A 17,354-nucleotide genomic window follows, 5' to 3' on the forward strand; every position below is an offset into this window, starting at 1 on the left:
TGCTTCCGCACCCTTCTTTCTTCATCTGCTTTCACACACAGACATTCCTATTCCTGTCCCAGGCCAATCCCCCCACTTATGCTATGCATCCCATCCCTTCTGGCTTTCTCATGACCACAGGCTATCAATTTTTTATCCCCCTATAAGCTTCAATGGGCCCTTCTCTACTGGGCCCTCCCATCAGCGTGTACACATGCTCTAAACCCTTCCATGTCTTTTAAAAAGAAAAGAAAAGAAAAGAAAAGAAAAGAAAAGAAAAGAAAAGAAAAGAAAAGAAAAGAAAAGAAAAGAAAAGAAAAGAAAAGAAAAGAAAAGAAAAAGGGCAGTGATAACCAACTGATAACCCATTCTATTTTTCTTTTCCCTGACACAAAACCTCTGGAGCTAACCACACACCTCCATCAATCTCACCTCCCACCTTCTCACCTACTCTTACCCTTCCATTCAAATCTCAGCCTCCTGAAATCTAAACAGCACCCACAGCACTCAACTGAAATTCCTCTCTACAAGGTTATTAACACTAACTTCCGGTAAATTCAGTAACTACTTTTCAGTCTTAATCTTACTTGACTTCTTGGCAACATTTTATATCACTTAATACTCCAAAATCTTTTTTCTATCCTACCTCTCTGACTGTTCCTTAACTGTCTCTCTGCAGCATCTTTTTTTGCTCTTCTCATTGAATAAATGTTCATCTATATATCAGGCCCCTCTCACTTCTCACTCTACAGGCACTTTTCAATGCATAATGTCTTTGAATATCATGTACACACTAAAGATTCCTCAATCTCTCTCCCACCTAAGCTTTTTCGCCGGACCACTAGATACAAATGACAATTATTTTTGCATATGTTTTGGTAGATATCCTCAAGTTCTGCAAGACCTAAATTGTTCTCCCAACCTGCTCATCCTGTGTTTTTACTCAGTAAATATCATCACCCTCTACCCTATTGCTCGAGCCAGAAATCTGGGTACATCCTCCTTGTTTCTGCCTGTCCCTCACCTTTATACAATCAACCAAATTCTCAAGGCTTGTCATTTTGACTTTCTAAAGCATTTCAACCTTGGCTTCTCTAAGTATGCTCTCCAAACCAGCGGTATCAGCATCACCTGAGAATTTGTTAGAAATGGAAATTCTCCAACCCCATTCTCAGACTCATGCAATCATACACTTTAGAGGTGGAGCCCAGCAATTTATGACTTAACAAATCCTCCAGGTAATTCCAATGCTTGCTAGAGTTTAAGAACTAAGAACCATTAGAATTGTCCTTTTTTTCATCCCCACTACTACTTACATGGTTGAGGGCAATTATATTGCAACATCTCTTCAGAATCTTCCAACCTCTAAACCATACCCGTCCAACACTTCTCAGTCCATACTCCACAAACACCCAGAATGCTCTTTGTGAAACATGGATCTGATCACATCACATTCCTCCAACTAAAACACTCCAGTGGCTCCCTACTGCTCTCAGGATTGACTTCCAATTCCTAAGCATTCTTCCAGAAGCTTTCATAAATGACTCAGATACTATCCAGCATCTTAAGTTGCCTCATCTGCCCCTGTCTCCTCACTCTGTGACTCTGTGCTCCAGTCATACTGACCACTTAAATCTCAAAACTCTTTGACGACCACCTCTCCTTTTAAACAGCTGTGTCACTATGTCTTTTCATCCTTTTGACAGTAAGAAAACAAGTACAAGAGAGGATCTGCGTTTTTGTGTGGAAAAATTCAATAAATATTGTGTAACTGGCCAGTAACCTTACATGGTTAGAGACAGAAAAATCAAAGTCACACAACAGATTCACTTTTTATATCTTACCTGAGTATAGACCAGGGGTCAGCAAACCACAGCCTATACAGGCCAAATTTGGCCAAATGCCCATTTTTGCAAATAGTTTTATTAGGAAACACAGCCAAACGTATTCATTATATATTGTCTATGGCTGCTTTCACGTGACAACAGCAGACCTGAGTACTTGTGACAAAGGCTGTAAGTATTTACTAAAGCCTAAAATATCTTCTATCTGGCCAACTTTGAAAAACTTTGCCAACCCCTGATCTAAACAATAAAGATGATAAAAGTGGAAAAAATCTTCTTTCAGGTATCCAAAGCCCTGTGAAAATCAAGAGAAAAAATAACTCTCTAAATTCCTCGCTGGGTGAGGTTTTCTCAGTACAGGTTACCTTTAGTTTACCATAGATTCATAATTCCATACTTCTCCTGCCTCTTGAGATAAGAAAGGCCTCGAGAAATGTGAGTCACATCAATAGAACTTATTAATATTCAATGCATATCCAGGAGAAGGATTAGAAAAGAAAATCATGACGGAAAAGTTGGCCTAAGTCACTCATTTTAATAAAACTCCATCGTATATATTCCAAATGAATTCTGAGTCACTCAACACTTTTTGCCAAATATGTGATAAAAAGTACCAGTTGTGAAAGCCAAAACAGATATCCCTAATAGCATAATACTCTTAAATGAGGAAAAAACAATCATGAAGAAGAAAGTAGGTCGCTGACTTAAAAAGTGTGACTGCCAATAATGTATTTTTAGAAATTGATTTTTCTAAACTCCAATTAACTTTATGATTGGGGATTGATCTAAAATCCACAAAAGTACTGGTAACATTTCTAAGTTCAGAAAACTTTGTGGCAAGGAAATAACAATTAGTACCCTTACTACTTTTGTAACAATACTCTTGAATTCCCCCTAATTGGTGGGGGTGGGGGGGGGAGGCATTGGGGGGGAGAAGAAATCACTTGTATAACCTTCCTTTTTTTTAAGTAATCTCTACACCCAATGTGGGGCTCAAACTCACAACATCAAGAGTAAGAATCCCATGCTCTATTGCCTGAGCCAGCCAGGTATCCCAATTTCTGTTGTTTAAGCCACAAAATCTGTGGCATTTATTTTTTTATTTTTATGTATTTATTTTTTTAAGTAACCTCTATGCCCAATGTGAGGCTCAAACTCATGACTCCTTTTTATATTTTTAAGCAAACTTGTTTTACTTTCTTAAAATACACAAAAGAAACATGTGTTAGAAATTTGCTAAATCACATGTCAGATAAAAAAAATTCAAATAATCTCAAAATATACATATTTAAATTCAAATGTATAAAACTTGGATACCGATTATTACAGGATCCAGTAATACAACTATTCACTGAGCAGCAACCAGGGACAAATCACTATAAATTGTAGGGATAAAAAGAATGTGACAGAATATTTTTTTAATGATGGGAGTCCAGAGAAATAACATTTTTAAATATATTTTTTAAAGTGTATTTATTTATTTGAGAGAGACAGAGACAGCACGAGTGGGAAAGGGGTAGAGAGAAAGGGGTAACTCTTGATCATTCAAGAGAGAGAGAGAGAGAGAGAGAGAGAGAGAGAGAGAATCCCAAGCAGGCTCCATGCTGCCAGCACAGAACCCAATGTGGGGTTTGAACTCATGAAACCATGAGATCATGACCAGAGCTGAAACCAAGAGTCAGATGTTTAACCAACTGAGCCACCCAAGTGCCCCAAGAGAAATAAAAATTTTTAAAGTATATATTAAAAGCCTTTTAGTTCACACTAAACTGTAGGGCTACAAGCATGGCAGATGTAATTTGACCCAACGCACAATCAATCCTATGGTAAAGAAACGCTAGTAACGCAAAGAAAAACTTTTTAAGCCATACAAATGTACGGACTGCAAAGAAAGAAATCAAGTAGGAACTTCTTGATACATATCTGCTTATTATATTCTTTATGAAATAAATCTACTTTTTAATTTTTTTGTTGTTGTTGTTCTTGAGAGAGAAAGAGAGAGAGAAACAGAGTGCAAGTGAGGCGGGGGGACAGAGAGAGAGGGAGACACAGAATCTTAAGCAGGCTCCAGGCTCCGAGCTGTCAGCCCAGAGCGTGCACGGAGCCTGGGGCAGGGCTCAAACTCACCAACCATGAGATCATAACCTGAGCCCAAGTCAGGCGCTTAACTGACTGAGCCACGCAGGTGACCCGAAATAAATCTATTTTATAACCTTAAATAAAGTTAAATGAAAAAATGCCTTTTGGAGAAAACTAACAATAGTAAGTAAATTTTTTCCTGTTTAATATTTATTGATTATTCCCTTCAAATATTTCAATAAATTATCCAACCCAAAAAATCAAACTTATTCCATGTGGTAGAGTTCTTTGAAAGAGAGGAGCAATGTAACTGTGTAGCAAACCAATCTCTGGCCCTTTTTGGCTCCTCTATCCTAGGAATGCTGAGTGAAACAGAGGTCCTTATTCTTTGGGGAGGTGTTACAGAAAGCCATTCATTCATGCCACATTATCTGTAAAGCATGCCAGACATTCACACACATAAACACTGAGGGCTAATGCAGCAAATATGTAAGTTATCTGCCAAGATTTGAGTGTAATGTTTCTCAGAACCAGGGACATCATGCAGTCAATATGAAGTGGTCACAGCACCAAGTGGACATGATGGTTCCTCTTCACAGTTTGCAGACACACACACACACACACACACACACACACAGCTTCTCCTACTCCCTCCATCTCCATTCCACTCCATCCAGAAAGGTGTAGGCAGGGAGGATTGGGCGGGAAATCTGGTAATTGCAGCAGTAAAATCATAAGTAGCAAATGTATTAAGAAAGAAGAATGGCAATAAGCCCAGAAGGAGAGATCCAACAGAGTCCATTCTCAAGCCAATTAATTTCTAAGCAAACCCATATTCCATCCCATCCTCCATCTGCTCTCCCTTCAAGTGTTTACAAGATTATTAAATATAGGTAACTCTTGATCATTCAAGACAATTCACTTACTGGATTATCTGGTTCCTACCTTACACAGCCTTCTTCATGAAATCAAGGCATATTTATTAAAGGGTACAACAGGTTCCACGATAGGAACTTGAAATATAGTAATTAAAAATAGTAATTGCTAATATTTACTGGGTACTTATGTGCCAGGAATTGTGCAATGCTTTATTGATCTCATTTAAGATTCAAAATAACTCCAGAGGTAGGCACTAGCACTACACATGAAAAATTTTAATCTGTGACCTTGGGTAAATGTCCTAACATCTTAAATGGAGTAGATGAGATTGTAATCCAGTTTAGGACTAGAGTCTGCTCTTAACCACTCTGGGGAGACCTGATGCCCATATTTACCAGAGTTCTGTGTCTCTATGGTAAACACAGAGACAAAGCATTGCATGAATCACAGAGACACCTCCACGTAAAACGTAATTTGCACTGGAGCCTTATAGGGTAAATAGACAATTATAATACATGTGTCAGGTCTACTAAGAGAGAAAATTCAGACTTAGATGGTTGAAGAAGATAACTCATAGGGAACTCTGAACCCCATTCTATTAAAAAAAAGTAGAATTTCATTGGGAAATAACAATTTATGAACAGAAGCAGTAGGACTCACAGAGCCCCAGAGGTGAGAAAAAGTATAGATCGTTGTCAAACTGATAGCACTTCAACATAGTGAAGGACAGAGTTTGGAGGAACAGAAAGGAAGTGGGTCATGAGCTAGAGATGTATGAAAGGGTTGCAAGCAGGAGACAGATCATGGAGGTCAAAAGAACTGGTACTTCGTTGACAGAGAAACCACTAAAAGCTTTATGCAGGATGTACAGCAAAGGGTTTCTCAACTATTGGCATTTGGTACCGGAAAGTCCTTTGTTAGGAAGGGAAGATGCCAGCTGCAGCCCTCCCCAGTCGTAGCAACCAAAAATGTCCGGATACATCATCACATATATCCGGAAGAGAACTTGGCCCCACACCAAGAAGCCCTAGGAAAGCACAAGGAGATTGGACTGGTGACTGGTAACAGGCATACCCAAGAAGGTAATTAAAAAGGCTGATGTGATAAATCAAGCAAGTAAGGACTGAACTAAAAGGGGATTTTCCTGATTCCTCTTGTAGAACATGGCCTCCATAATCATCTAAAGAATATTCCATGGCCACCCTGTGCAGAATCCTCTGCACCTTTGAAGCCCATATCAAGCAGTAATGTCATTATCTAATTTCCTTATTGCAGGAACTAACTGACCTCCACACAGCCTTACACTCCTCCAGGACTGTTGGCATGGTCTCATGTCCGCATCTCAACACCTACTCCTCCACAATCCTGTGGGACACTAAATCCCAGCCAACAGCCTCAGTGCCTCAATTCCAGAGACAACGGGCATTCCACTCCACAGACTGGACATTGGAATCAGTAGAACAGCTTCATCTCTGAAATCTTGAATACCAGTATCTTCTGGCCAAAGCCTCCCATTAACCCATTTTCACTACACCTATTTCTCACTGTCCTTAAGAATTTTAATCTTATGATATTTGTCTTTCTCTGACTAATTTCGCTTAGCATAAGCGGTATCTCATTCACTCATATGAGGACTTTAAGATAAAAAAACAGACGAACATAAGGGAAGGGAAGCAAAAATAATATAAAAACAGGGAGGGGAACAAAATATAAGAGACTCTTAAATATGGAGAACAAACTGAGGGTTGCTGGAGGGGTTGTGGGAGGGGGGATGGGCTAAATGTGTAAGGGGCATTAAGGAACCTACTCCTGAAATCATTGTTGCACTGTATGCTAATGTAGATGTAAATTTTAAAGATAAATTAAATTATTTAAAAAAGAACTTTTATCTTGATTTATTACTCTCTATCCTAATTTATTAGATCTGCTTATTTTTAACGCAACTATGGTAATGCTAGTAACAGCAGCTCCTTCTCCCTCTAGGAATTGCCACCATTATGTCCCAAACAATCATACATTCTATTCTAGATGCCCATGAGAGTTTTATCATCTTCCGTGAAACGTGTTCCCTCCTTAGTATTCTGCCTCTTTGTAGATAGAGTATCACCATCCACCTAGAGTTGCAAATCCGAAACCAAAGAAGCCATCTACTCCTTCACTTCCCCATATCTAATTAAAATGACAGGTCCTGTCAATTCTAAATCCTCAACATTCCCCATAGCTGTCTCTTTCCTTCCACACTGCCTGTTTCAGTTTAGACATTTTTACTGATCATCCCAGCACCAATTTTAAACTTCTTCATTCTCTACTCTGCCACCAGAATGATTTCTTATAAATGGCGACCTGTTATAGCTTACCTACTCAAAAATTACTGACAAACATCCCCAAGGAGTGCTCACTTCAGCAGCACATATACTAAAGACGTCTCTAAGGTGACATAAATTATTTCCATGTCTGGCCTCCTTCTACCTATCATTCTCTCAATTTACACTCAGAATCATCCGCATGCCTCATACATAGACTTATCCTGATCTGGCTGGTCCCTACAGCAAACTCCAAGTCAGCCTCAAGTCTCACCCTAAGGATTATCTCCGGAGCTACCAAGGAGACTCAGTTAATCCTCTCCTTTGCTCCCTTCACTGTACATATCTCCACTGGAACTCTAAATGCAATTATGATCTGTGGCGACAGTTAACATACGTTGAACACTTACTGTATGCCCTATACTCTACACAATGCTTTATTTGTATTCATGCTTTCCTCTTACCCAGAAAGCAGTACATCACTACTCGTTTGACAAGAAACAAACTGAGAAACTAAGCCATTCACCTATGTTTATAGAGTAAGCGGGAAATCCAGGATTCAAATCCAGGACAGTCAGACTACAGAGCCCACCGCAACCACTAAAGTCCAATAATTTCTTTACGTATCTTTTCTCTTTAAAGTGGCTGTAAATCAGTTGAGAATAGAGTCTTTAATTTCTGTGCGCCTAATAACCAGGGGCAGGGCAAGAGGAAAGGAGCTGGAAAAAAAAAAAAAATAGAAGTCATAATTATATATCAGGAACCTGATCTAAATTAAAAGAGGAAGCTATTAGATGTCTTAATCCATTCAGGCTGCTATAACAAATATCATAGTTTGGGTGGCTTATAAACAACAGAATTGATTCCTCACAATGGAGGTTGGAAGTCCAAGATCAAGGAAACAACAGCTCTCCTTATCTAGTAAGATCCCTCTTTCTGGTTCATAGTTGGTGCCTTCTCACTGCATCCTGACATGGTGGAAGGAGAGATCTCTGGGCAGGATCTCTTTTATAAGAGCACTGGGCAGGAACTCTTTTATAAGAGCACTAACCCCATTCATGAGGGCTCCATCCTGCTGATTTGGTCACCTCCCAAAGGCCCCACCTTCAAACAGCATCACACCAGGCATAAGGATTCCAAAGTATGAATTTTGTATACAAATATTCAGACCACAGCAGTAGTCTTCAAGAAAAATTGAAAGAACTCCATTAAATGGTAAGAATAGGGTACAAACTCAAAGATATTGAGAATATAGATAGAAAAAGAAAGAGAAAGAAAAAGATGATAGATAAATAGATGATAGATAGATAGATAGATAGACAGACAGATAGATAGATACAGGTTTCTTCTCCCAAAAGAAAACAAAATAAAAGGCAATCAAAAACTTTGTTGTGCTAGATGAGGGCTCCCTATATCAGGAAGGGATAAATCAAATGTAACTGAACTAAATACGGGATACTTTTGAGCAAGTGACTGTTTATTAAAATAACAGAATCCATTGGAACTTAACCCCAGAAACATCCTCATCTGAGTGGCCTGGGGGCTGTGATATTGGGATATTAAAAAGGAAATGAAATCAGAGCACACTATCGCCTCTGCAAGGCAACAGTTACAGGGTGTCCAAACATTTTCTCAACTTTTAAAATAAAATTAAAAATTAACCTTAGGGGTGCTTAGGTGGCTCAGTCTGTTAAGCATCGGACTCTTGACTTAGCTCAGGTCACGATCGCACGTCAAGCCCCACATCCAGCTCTGCACTCACAGCGTGGAGACTGCTTGAGATTCTCTCTCTCTCTCTCTCTCTCTCTCTCTCTCTCTGTCTCTCTCTCCCTTTCAAAATAAATGAATAAACATTTTTTAAAACAATTAACCTTAAAAATATACCTGAAGGATAAAAGTGTTCTTGGTAGAAGCTAGAAAGCTCAGGTTGGGACCAGGTGGAGGAGAAAGTAGGGACACTAGATAGCCTAATTATGTGAGGTGGGTGGGGCAGCAGGAGACATCATCCGAAGTCAATGAAACGACAAAATAATCTGAACCATATTATTTAAGGTTCAAGGCAGAATTATCAAAGGGAAACTAGAAGACCAGTATTAACTATACTGGAAGGAATGGGGAGGGGAAAGGTTGGGAAATACCTAAATCCTAATCTGTGACAGCCCAAAGGCAAATCAGCAAACTTAAAATACCAAAGTTAAAACCATCAAAACAAGAACAAGGAGAGCCAGGCAAGGGTAGAACCAGAGTGGGAGAGGCCAGGGCCAGGAGCAGAGCTCTTCTTTAACCAGGTGAACGTAGTACCTTAGACCTCTTTTAAGTCCTTAAAATTAAACAAACAAAGACTAAAATAAGTAAAACTGAGGGAAAGGATTATATTTTCAATCTACTCTTGTCACCCTGCTTCTCATGAGTTTAGGCAATGATTACCTGAGTAATGGAACAGATGTAAAACTATGGCTACAAAATGAATTTTGTTAAATGAAATCTTCTATTTTACTACTGACTCCTATGTTGAGATTAGAGGGAAGTCTGCAAGGAAAAGAAATGTTCAGCTAAAATAATTTAAAAAGATGGTCTGAAAATTAAATATAATTTTAAATCACACTTAAAAGCTTCCTGAGACCTGATCCTATACACAGTGTTTCAAAAACAAACGTACAGTAATGTACGTGTGTGTGTGTGTGTGTGTGTGTGCATTTTCTTAGAACTGAAAGGTATGTCATGGCTTTTATTTCTTCTCAGAAAAAGATGTGTGTGGCTTTGACTAAAAAGAATCCAAGTATTCTTCCTACTTTGAAAAAAACTGGATTCAAATAGAAATGATCATTTCTATTTGTTCACTTAAGTCTTCATTCCAGCTACTGGTGACGGTGAGCAGAGTGTATTTCATTAGTTTTTCAGCAGAGACCATTATTGGTTTTGATTGATGAATTAGTTTTCTGACACGTTCAGGATCATGTTTTCTTTATTCCTTTTTAGCCTGAATTTTCATGTCTTCCTTCTCTTTAATTCTAGCCTCACTAATAACTCATTCAAACTTATATCCATTTACACACATAGCAAGGAGCTCTTGCCCATCTGGTAAGCATGGGATTACTACATAGTTAGCAAAATTAGCAAAACCTGCCAAACCCAAAAAAGCCAGGGATCCAAAAATATTCTACTAGGAAGACATTTAAAATCAGTTCTAAAGGAGTAAGTATAATCATTTACTCCTGCCAAAATCTTTGGGCCAAGTAAACTTGCTTTATTTTTTGTGATGCAGAGGCAACATGATATCTGACACAGTGATGATTAAAGAAATCCTAGAAGACCTATGTGAGATAACTGTGGTTTGCTGGAAAACAGTCGCTAATGAATATGACTCAGAAAAATCTAATATAAATAAAAGCATTCAAAGGAAAAGGGATCTTGAGGGACCACATACTGAACCTATTCTTGCAAAATGACCTCCATCTACAACTAACAGGCAATGAGCCAGAGCCCGTGGTCAGCCATAGGCTGAGGACTAGCATTCTTTGTCCACAGGGAGCAGGGCAGTGGCCCAAAACTGCAAGTTACAGCTGATTCTTGAACAACTCGGGTTTGAACTATGTGGGTTCACTTATATACTCTTTTATAGTACAGTAAATGTATTTTCCTTCCTTATGATTTTCTTAATAACATTTTCTTCTCCCTAGCTTACTTTATTGTAAGAATACAGTATGTAATACATATAACATACAAAACATGTGTTAATCAACTAGTTTTGTTATCAGTAAGGCTTCCAATCAACAGTAGGCCCTGAGTAGTTAAATTGGGGGGAAGTCAAAAGTTGTATGTGAAGTTTTGACTGTGTGTGGGGGGTGTGCCCCTAACCCCCACATTGTTCAAGGGTCAACTATATATGATGTGACATAATGAAGTTTTTGCTATTTCTTTTTTTTTTTAATTTTTTTTTTAACGTTTATTTATTTTTGAGACAGAGAGACAGAGCATGAATGGGGGAGGGTCAGAGAGAGGGAGACACAGAATCTGAAACAGGCTCCAGGCTCTGAGCTGTCAGCACAGAGCCCGACGCGGGGCTCGAACTCACGGACCCTGAGATCATGACCTGAGCTAAGTCGGCCGCTTAACCGACTGAGCCACCCAGGCACCCCTTTTTCTTTTCTTTTCTTTTCTTTTTTAATTTTTTTCTTTTAAGTTTTTGCTATTTCTAAGGATTTATGGCAAACATTTCAGGAGAGAGATTTTTTCTAATCCTTGAGAAATGACTAGAACAGGCTCCAGAAGGAAAAAAGTCTTTCCTCACCACAAAAAAAATACCATGATCTACAATTAAACAATACAATCTACCAAGCGGTAGTAATGTGCATGTGTTTTCTCTCGTTAGCTTCAGAAATGATCTAGCTTAGAATTCTATCGGATATACAAAACCAACAACAGTAACAAACAAACAAAAAAAAGCAAAAGGCAAATGTGAGGATATGTCAGAGAATAAGAAGTAAGTTGATAGTTTCTGGGTCCCCAGGTTAGTAATGGAAATGGAAAAAGATAATGCACAATGCTATCAGGCCTATAAAGGATCTCCATCTTTCTTTCTGTTTTATGAATACATGGCTCTGCAAAGGGCTACAAACCTGATGGTTGACATATCTTTATATCATGGCCCTAATTTTGATTAGCTAATAAAGTCAACATCATTCCACCAGCGAAAAGCAAAAGCTAATGTTTGTCAGCTTATATGCTAAGAATTAGTTTTCTAAATAAACAGAATTTTATTCAAGAAAAGTATATAACGAGCACTAGTTCTGTCCTTACAACGTTTTCCTCCTAAAACAGACCTGGCTTCTCCATCTTAATAAATGGCGCAAGCATCCACCCAGCTTCTTAAAATAAAAAACTAAGAAGTTATAGTTGACTTTCTTTTTCCATTGCCCCCACGTCTAACTTACCAGAAGCCCCATCAGCTCCACCTACAGAATCCATCTCACACCCGAGGACTCTTCTCTAACTCCCTCACCACCATCCTACCCCAGGTTACCACCACCATCCCTCACTCATCTATTCCAATAAGCCCACCTGGATTTCCTACTTCTACTTCTGCCTCCAATACTCCATTATCCAAAGCCTAGGATGAACGATTCATGTAAAATATGTTCTTGCCCTGCCTAAAACCTTCCCAAAGCTCCTACTTAAATAAAAATCTATTTTCCTTCCATGGCTTTCAGGACCCTGCACATTCTGACCCTGAGTCCTTTCTGTCCTCAACTCATTAAACTTCACCTATGCAGGTGCTCAGGCTGTGTGCTTGGGTCACGCTTATACTCTCCCTAGACCCTCTGTGCTTATCAGGTGAGCTTCCTGGAATGATCTTCCCTCAGACCGCCCATCAGGAATCCTTAGTGAGGCTTTCCCTACACTCACCCTACCCCACCCTCATTCACCCTATCGTGTTACTAGGGTTTATTTCCTTTATAGCATTTACTAGAATCTGATGTAAATTCATGACCTATGCTTGTGCTTGTTGTTTTGTTTTGTCTTTTATGTGTCTCTCCCCACCACGAAGAGGATATAAATTTCAGGAGAACAGAAATCCTATTTCTCCTCCTCAGTGACGTCTCTATGGAGACGAAAGCACTGCCTGGCATATAGAATGTATTTGGTAAGCATCTGTGAATGAATTAACATTATCACTCAAAGCTCTTTACCTTTTAGCGTTCTTGAAACTTATGTGAAGTCTTTTTGTATTATTTATAGCATTTCTAAAGCAAAATGTTAGGCCCTAAAAAATGTATAATATAACAGGGGGCTAAAATCAAAAAGGTGGAATGAAGAAAGCTAATCCACAAACCATATCAGTGAGATCCCTAAGTCAAAACTCTTTACTGCTCTAATTATGTGTATAAATGGCAAGAGGAGGAAAGGGAGGGAATCAGATGTTCTTAGGGAAGGGACCAAAGTTGGGTTAGGAATAGAGCCAGTTATGAATTTATTCCCACATGGTGATCAGCCTCGAAGGGCTACTTTCCCCAAGAGAATTGTTGGTTAGAAATCCTCCCAACAGCAATTTTCTGGACATCATCAGAGAAACTAATTATCAGAAATTTCTCCGCACACAGATAAGTGCCTTCCTCTCCATTTCCCCACTAATACCTCGGTCTACATAACTCCCTATATTGTTACCTCTGTTGAGTTTTGAAGAAAATCCTTGACTGTGCATACAGGAAATGCACGGTTGTGTGACTGAACTTCTGTTTACGTATATGGAATAACATTTCTTACTAAAGTGACTTTAAATTCTTATTTGTTTTGTGTTTAGTTTGGCAGGGGGAGTAGAGATGTTCTACAGAGCCAACAAATAAAGGAGAAAATACAATCACAGAAAGTTGAGGGAAAGAAATTCTTACTCTGAGGAAATTACTTTCTACCATATTAAGGGATTTTATTTGTTTGCTTTTCCGTCTCTTTGCCATACCCAGCTGTCCTCCAAACAGACAATCATGAGAGGGGTTACTACTCTAACACAGGAATGGAGGGAGGTGGAAGATGAGAAGCAGCCAGTTCAGGGGCACCTGGGTGTTTCAGTCAGTTAAGGGACCGACTCTTGATTTCAGCTCAGGTCATTATCTCACAGTTTGGGCAATCAAGCCCTGAGTCAAGCCCCACATTGGGCTCCACAGAGCTTGCACACTCCCTCTGTCTCAAAATAAATAAACATTACAAAAAAGCAGCAGCCAGTTCAGTGATTAAGAAAGGAAAAAAGGAGGTATAAGAATAATCCTATTCTTTTCAGTTTATTCCAATTCCACATTTATTGAATGAGAAGACTGTTTACCTCTAAACTTTAAGAGGATAATGCAGTCATTTTGGGGGTTGTTCCAATCAAAAGGCAAGCTTTAGACATGGCCAGGGTTTGCCTTTGTGCCACATTTATTTTAATCCCAACGTGCAAATTTATGTATTTTCTAGAACACAGCTCTCTGCACACTTTTAGCTACGCAGTCCCCAGGTGTTCAGTTTCTATCATAACACAATTCTCTCATCAAAAAAAAAAAAAAAAAAAAAAAGAAGGAAGGAAAATTTTAAATTGTCCAATTCTTCCCACAGAATAAAAAGATCTACCTAGAAATAATTAGCTAGTGCCGTTTTTAAAAATAATTAAATAAAAAGATCTTAAGAAGCAAGATTCACAAGTCACAGCACACCCTGAGAAGCCTTCTTTCACATGGAAAGTGTCAAGAAGATCTCACGATACTTTACGTGATTTATTTCCCTAATACTGAAGGGAGATCAAGGAAGAACATAGTTTATAATGTATGAAGAAGAGAAAGAAGAAATGCAAGACATATAGACATTTTATTATTTACTGTCACATCTTGATCAGGGCTCATTTTCATTGCCTTTCAAAAGTCACCATTATTTCATTCACTGGTCAATAGCATGTATACTAAAGGCACAGAAGAAGGCTGTAGTTGGGAGCAAGGAAACAACTGTAACGAACCCATATGGACGAGAACCCATTACTCTGCCTCACAAATACTGGGCTCTGCACAAGTGAGCCAACCAGACCTTCAATCTTCTTATGAGAAAATCATACAGGAGCATTCTTACATATCTGGGTTTTAGACGCAACTCAATACAACTACCAATGTCACACATGTACCACATACCTGAGAAACATTAGCAATACCTGGCTTGAAAATGATAATCCAGCTGTGCTGATTGATATTCATTAGGAATTATGAATATGCCTTTTCGATTACTGTTTCACAGTATGAATGCTCTTCGTGAATGGGAGCTGGGGAGAAAGCAGACAATGCTGCTTCATATCAATGGTTAGTAAATAGATGAGCTGTGAACACACTGAAATAGCGTTCTAGGCACCCATGGAAACCTGCAGCCCCCTGGGAACAAAGCTCTGGCCCTTTGGTACTGCTTGTGAAGTAATGTCCGTGACCAGCCAAGTAGGCAGTCCTGACTCAGAGCCACTTGAAAATCATTACCGATTAAAGCAGGTTAGAAAACTGTCAAGAGTGACCATCTGTTAAGAAAAGGAGGTTTGACAAATATACTTAGGATTCCTTAAGTGAGGAAGGAAAGCGTAGAAATTAAATAGACATGCTGAGCTGCTGAGTGGCTGAGGGAAGGATGACTTGCATCACATGTTGGTATTTAAAGCGTGGGGTGACTGGGCAGACACACATCACAGCTGCTATTTTAACTCCAATCTGCCTCGCAGACAGAAGTAAATGTTCCTACTTACATCAAATGGAGCTGAACTTGATTGGGCGTTCTGATCACATGGTTCCCTGAAGCAGTCACTGAAAGGAAGTAGAAGACCCATGGCAATGATCCGGGAGCAAAACTTCTCTGCTTCTTCTGGAGGCCCGTTCTCTTGTTGGCTGAACAGCTTCTCCAACAGAGTTCGCCCTGCAGATGAAATACAGTCAGGAGCACTGGCATGTCACCTGGCTCGGAACCCTCCCAGAGGAGTGAAGCCTGGAAAAACACAACCAGTGAGCATCACTGTTGCCAAGGCCACTGAAGTGCACACACAGCAGCTTCTCAAACACAGAGAAAACTCTATAGTCTGAGGACTGGGATACCACATGGGAGAAGGTGGCTCTGGTTTGCTCTCCCACCTCCCAAAACATCTCCTTGCCCCAAAAGAGGATACGCCACATGATGGCCCACCTGAAGAAGTATATTTCCACCTAAAGAAGTGCCCAGCCTTTGGGATTATCATTGGTAACCCTCCTTCCTCTCTTCATTTACCCTGCTAATGGCTCCCTGAGGGAGCAGTTAACAACCACCAAGTGGACTAAGAAATGTCAGTGACTGACATTCATGGTCTCTGGCATGGCAATAGAGAAGGGCAGAGAATGAGGACACAGGAGGCAGGGAAAGGCCCCAACCCCCAAGAAAAGAGCCAGCAAATATGTCAGACAAATTTTTTTCATATGATCCTCAGAACCATAGCTCTATGGTAGGTGCAAACTTCAGCTTTTATTTCCCTAGAAGAGACCAGAGAGGACAGACACGAGAACAGGACACTGGCCGAGGACCAAGAGGGCTGGGTTCCACCTAGTGCCATGGTTCTCAATCCCAGCTATACCTCAGACTCATCTGGGAGAACACAATGGCTGGAGGTCCCTAATCCTTTCTAATTACCACTCACTCTCTACTTTATTGCCCTTTAGAAATTCATTCAGCTGATTCCTGCATTAGTCAACTATGATAGACACAGAAGATTTCCAGCATCCCTCCCAGGGCTACAACTGCTCCCTCAGTTCTTGCCCTGCTCCTGCCCCTCCCTGTAATTAGCGGATTCATTCTTCAAATTTAGATGAAAATTGCTTATTCAAAAAAGCCTTCAGTGACCCCCTTCCATACTCTTTCGGCGCCTTTCTTAGTTCTTTGTGTAATTAATTATTTTAATCATGTGTGTACTTATTTAACATCTACACCTCTCACTAAAATAAACTCCCTGACAGCCAGCATATATCCTGCAAATATGGCCTCTCACACATAAGAAGCATTAATAAGTATTTTTAGGATTTCTGAATAAATGCAATGCTATGATTCTGTGACAAAGACTTGTTCCTATCATAGTCAGAACTGGGAAGGAAATACCTCTATACCAGAGATCAGCAAACTCTTTCTATAAAGGATCAAACAATAAATATTTTAGGCTTTGAGGGCCACATAAGGTCTCTGCTGCATATTCTTCTTCATTTTCATTTTGAACAGCTTTAAAATGTAAAAAGCATTCTTAGCTTAGGGCTATGCAAAACCAGGCACAGGTCTGTACTTGTTAGAACAACTAAATTTCAAATGTATAAATGTCTGTCAGGAGACTAATCATACAATTTTGGTGTCTCTTTCCTATTCCCATTTTACATATCTTATGACTGAAAACAGCCAGAAAATGAAGTAGTTCTTTCCTGTAACTCAGAAACTTTGTATGACAGAAAGTAAGGGAGATAGGACCTTCCATATATGAGAGTATTTAAGTGGGAGTGAGTAAATGTGTATGTGTATCAAGCCAAAAATTATCAAAAAGGGTATGGAATAATGTGGAAGTTCCTCCCTGGAACTTCAGCTCCATGATGAACAAACACAACCCTCAAGCCTTCATCCAGGGCTTCTCAACCACAACTCCACGGACACCTTGGGATGGATAATTCTCTGTCCTGTGCTGTCCTGTGCATTGTAGGATGTAGGCAGCATCACTCACTATTACTCAATAGATGCCAGCAGCATAACCACTGCACCTCCCATTGTAAGA

The 17,354-nt window shown here is 39.5% G+C and overlaps 1 protein-coding gene across 4 annotated transcripts in view; it reads right to left on the reverse strand.

The window, feature by feature from the left end:
* FMN2 (formin 2) overlaps positions 1 to 17,354 on the reverse strand; it is a 391,725-nt gene that overhangs the window by 339,455 nt on the left and 34,916 nt on the right. For all 4 annotated transcript variants that reach the window (XM_043568706.1, XM_043568709.1, XM_043568707.1 and 1 more), the window contains exon 2: positions 15,330 to 15,496. In XM_043568706.1, coding sequence (XP_043424641.1) covers positions 15,330 to 15,496 — 167 coding nt within the window. The remainder of the gene's footprint in view (positions 1 to 15,329; positions 15,497 to 17,354) is intronic.

The sequence above is a fragment of the Prionailurus bengalensis genome, chromosome E4 (assembly GCF_016509475.1).
Source record: "Prionailurus bengalensis isolate Pbe53 chromosome E4, Fcat_Pben_1.1_paternal_pri, whole genome shotgun sequence".
Classification (NCBI taxonomy): Eukaryota; Metazoa; Chordata; class Mammalia; order Carnivora; family Felidae; genus Prionailurus; species Prionailurus bengalensis.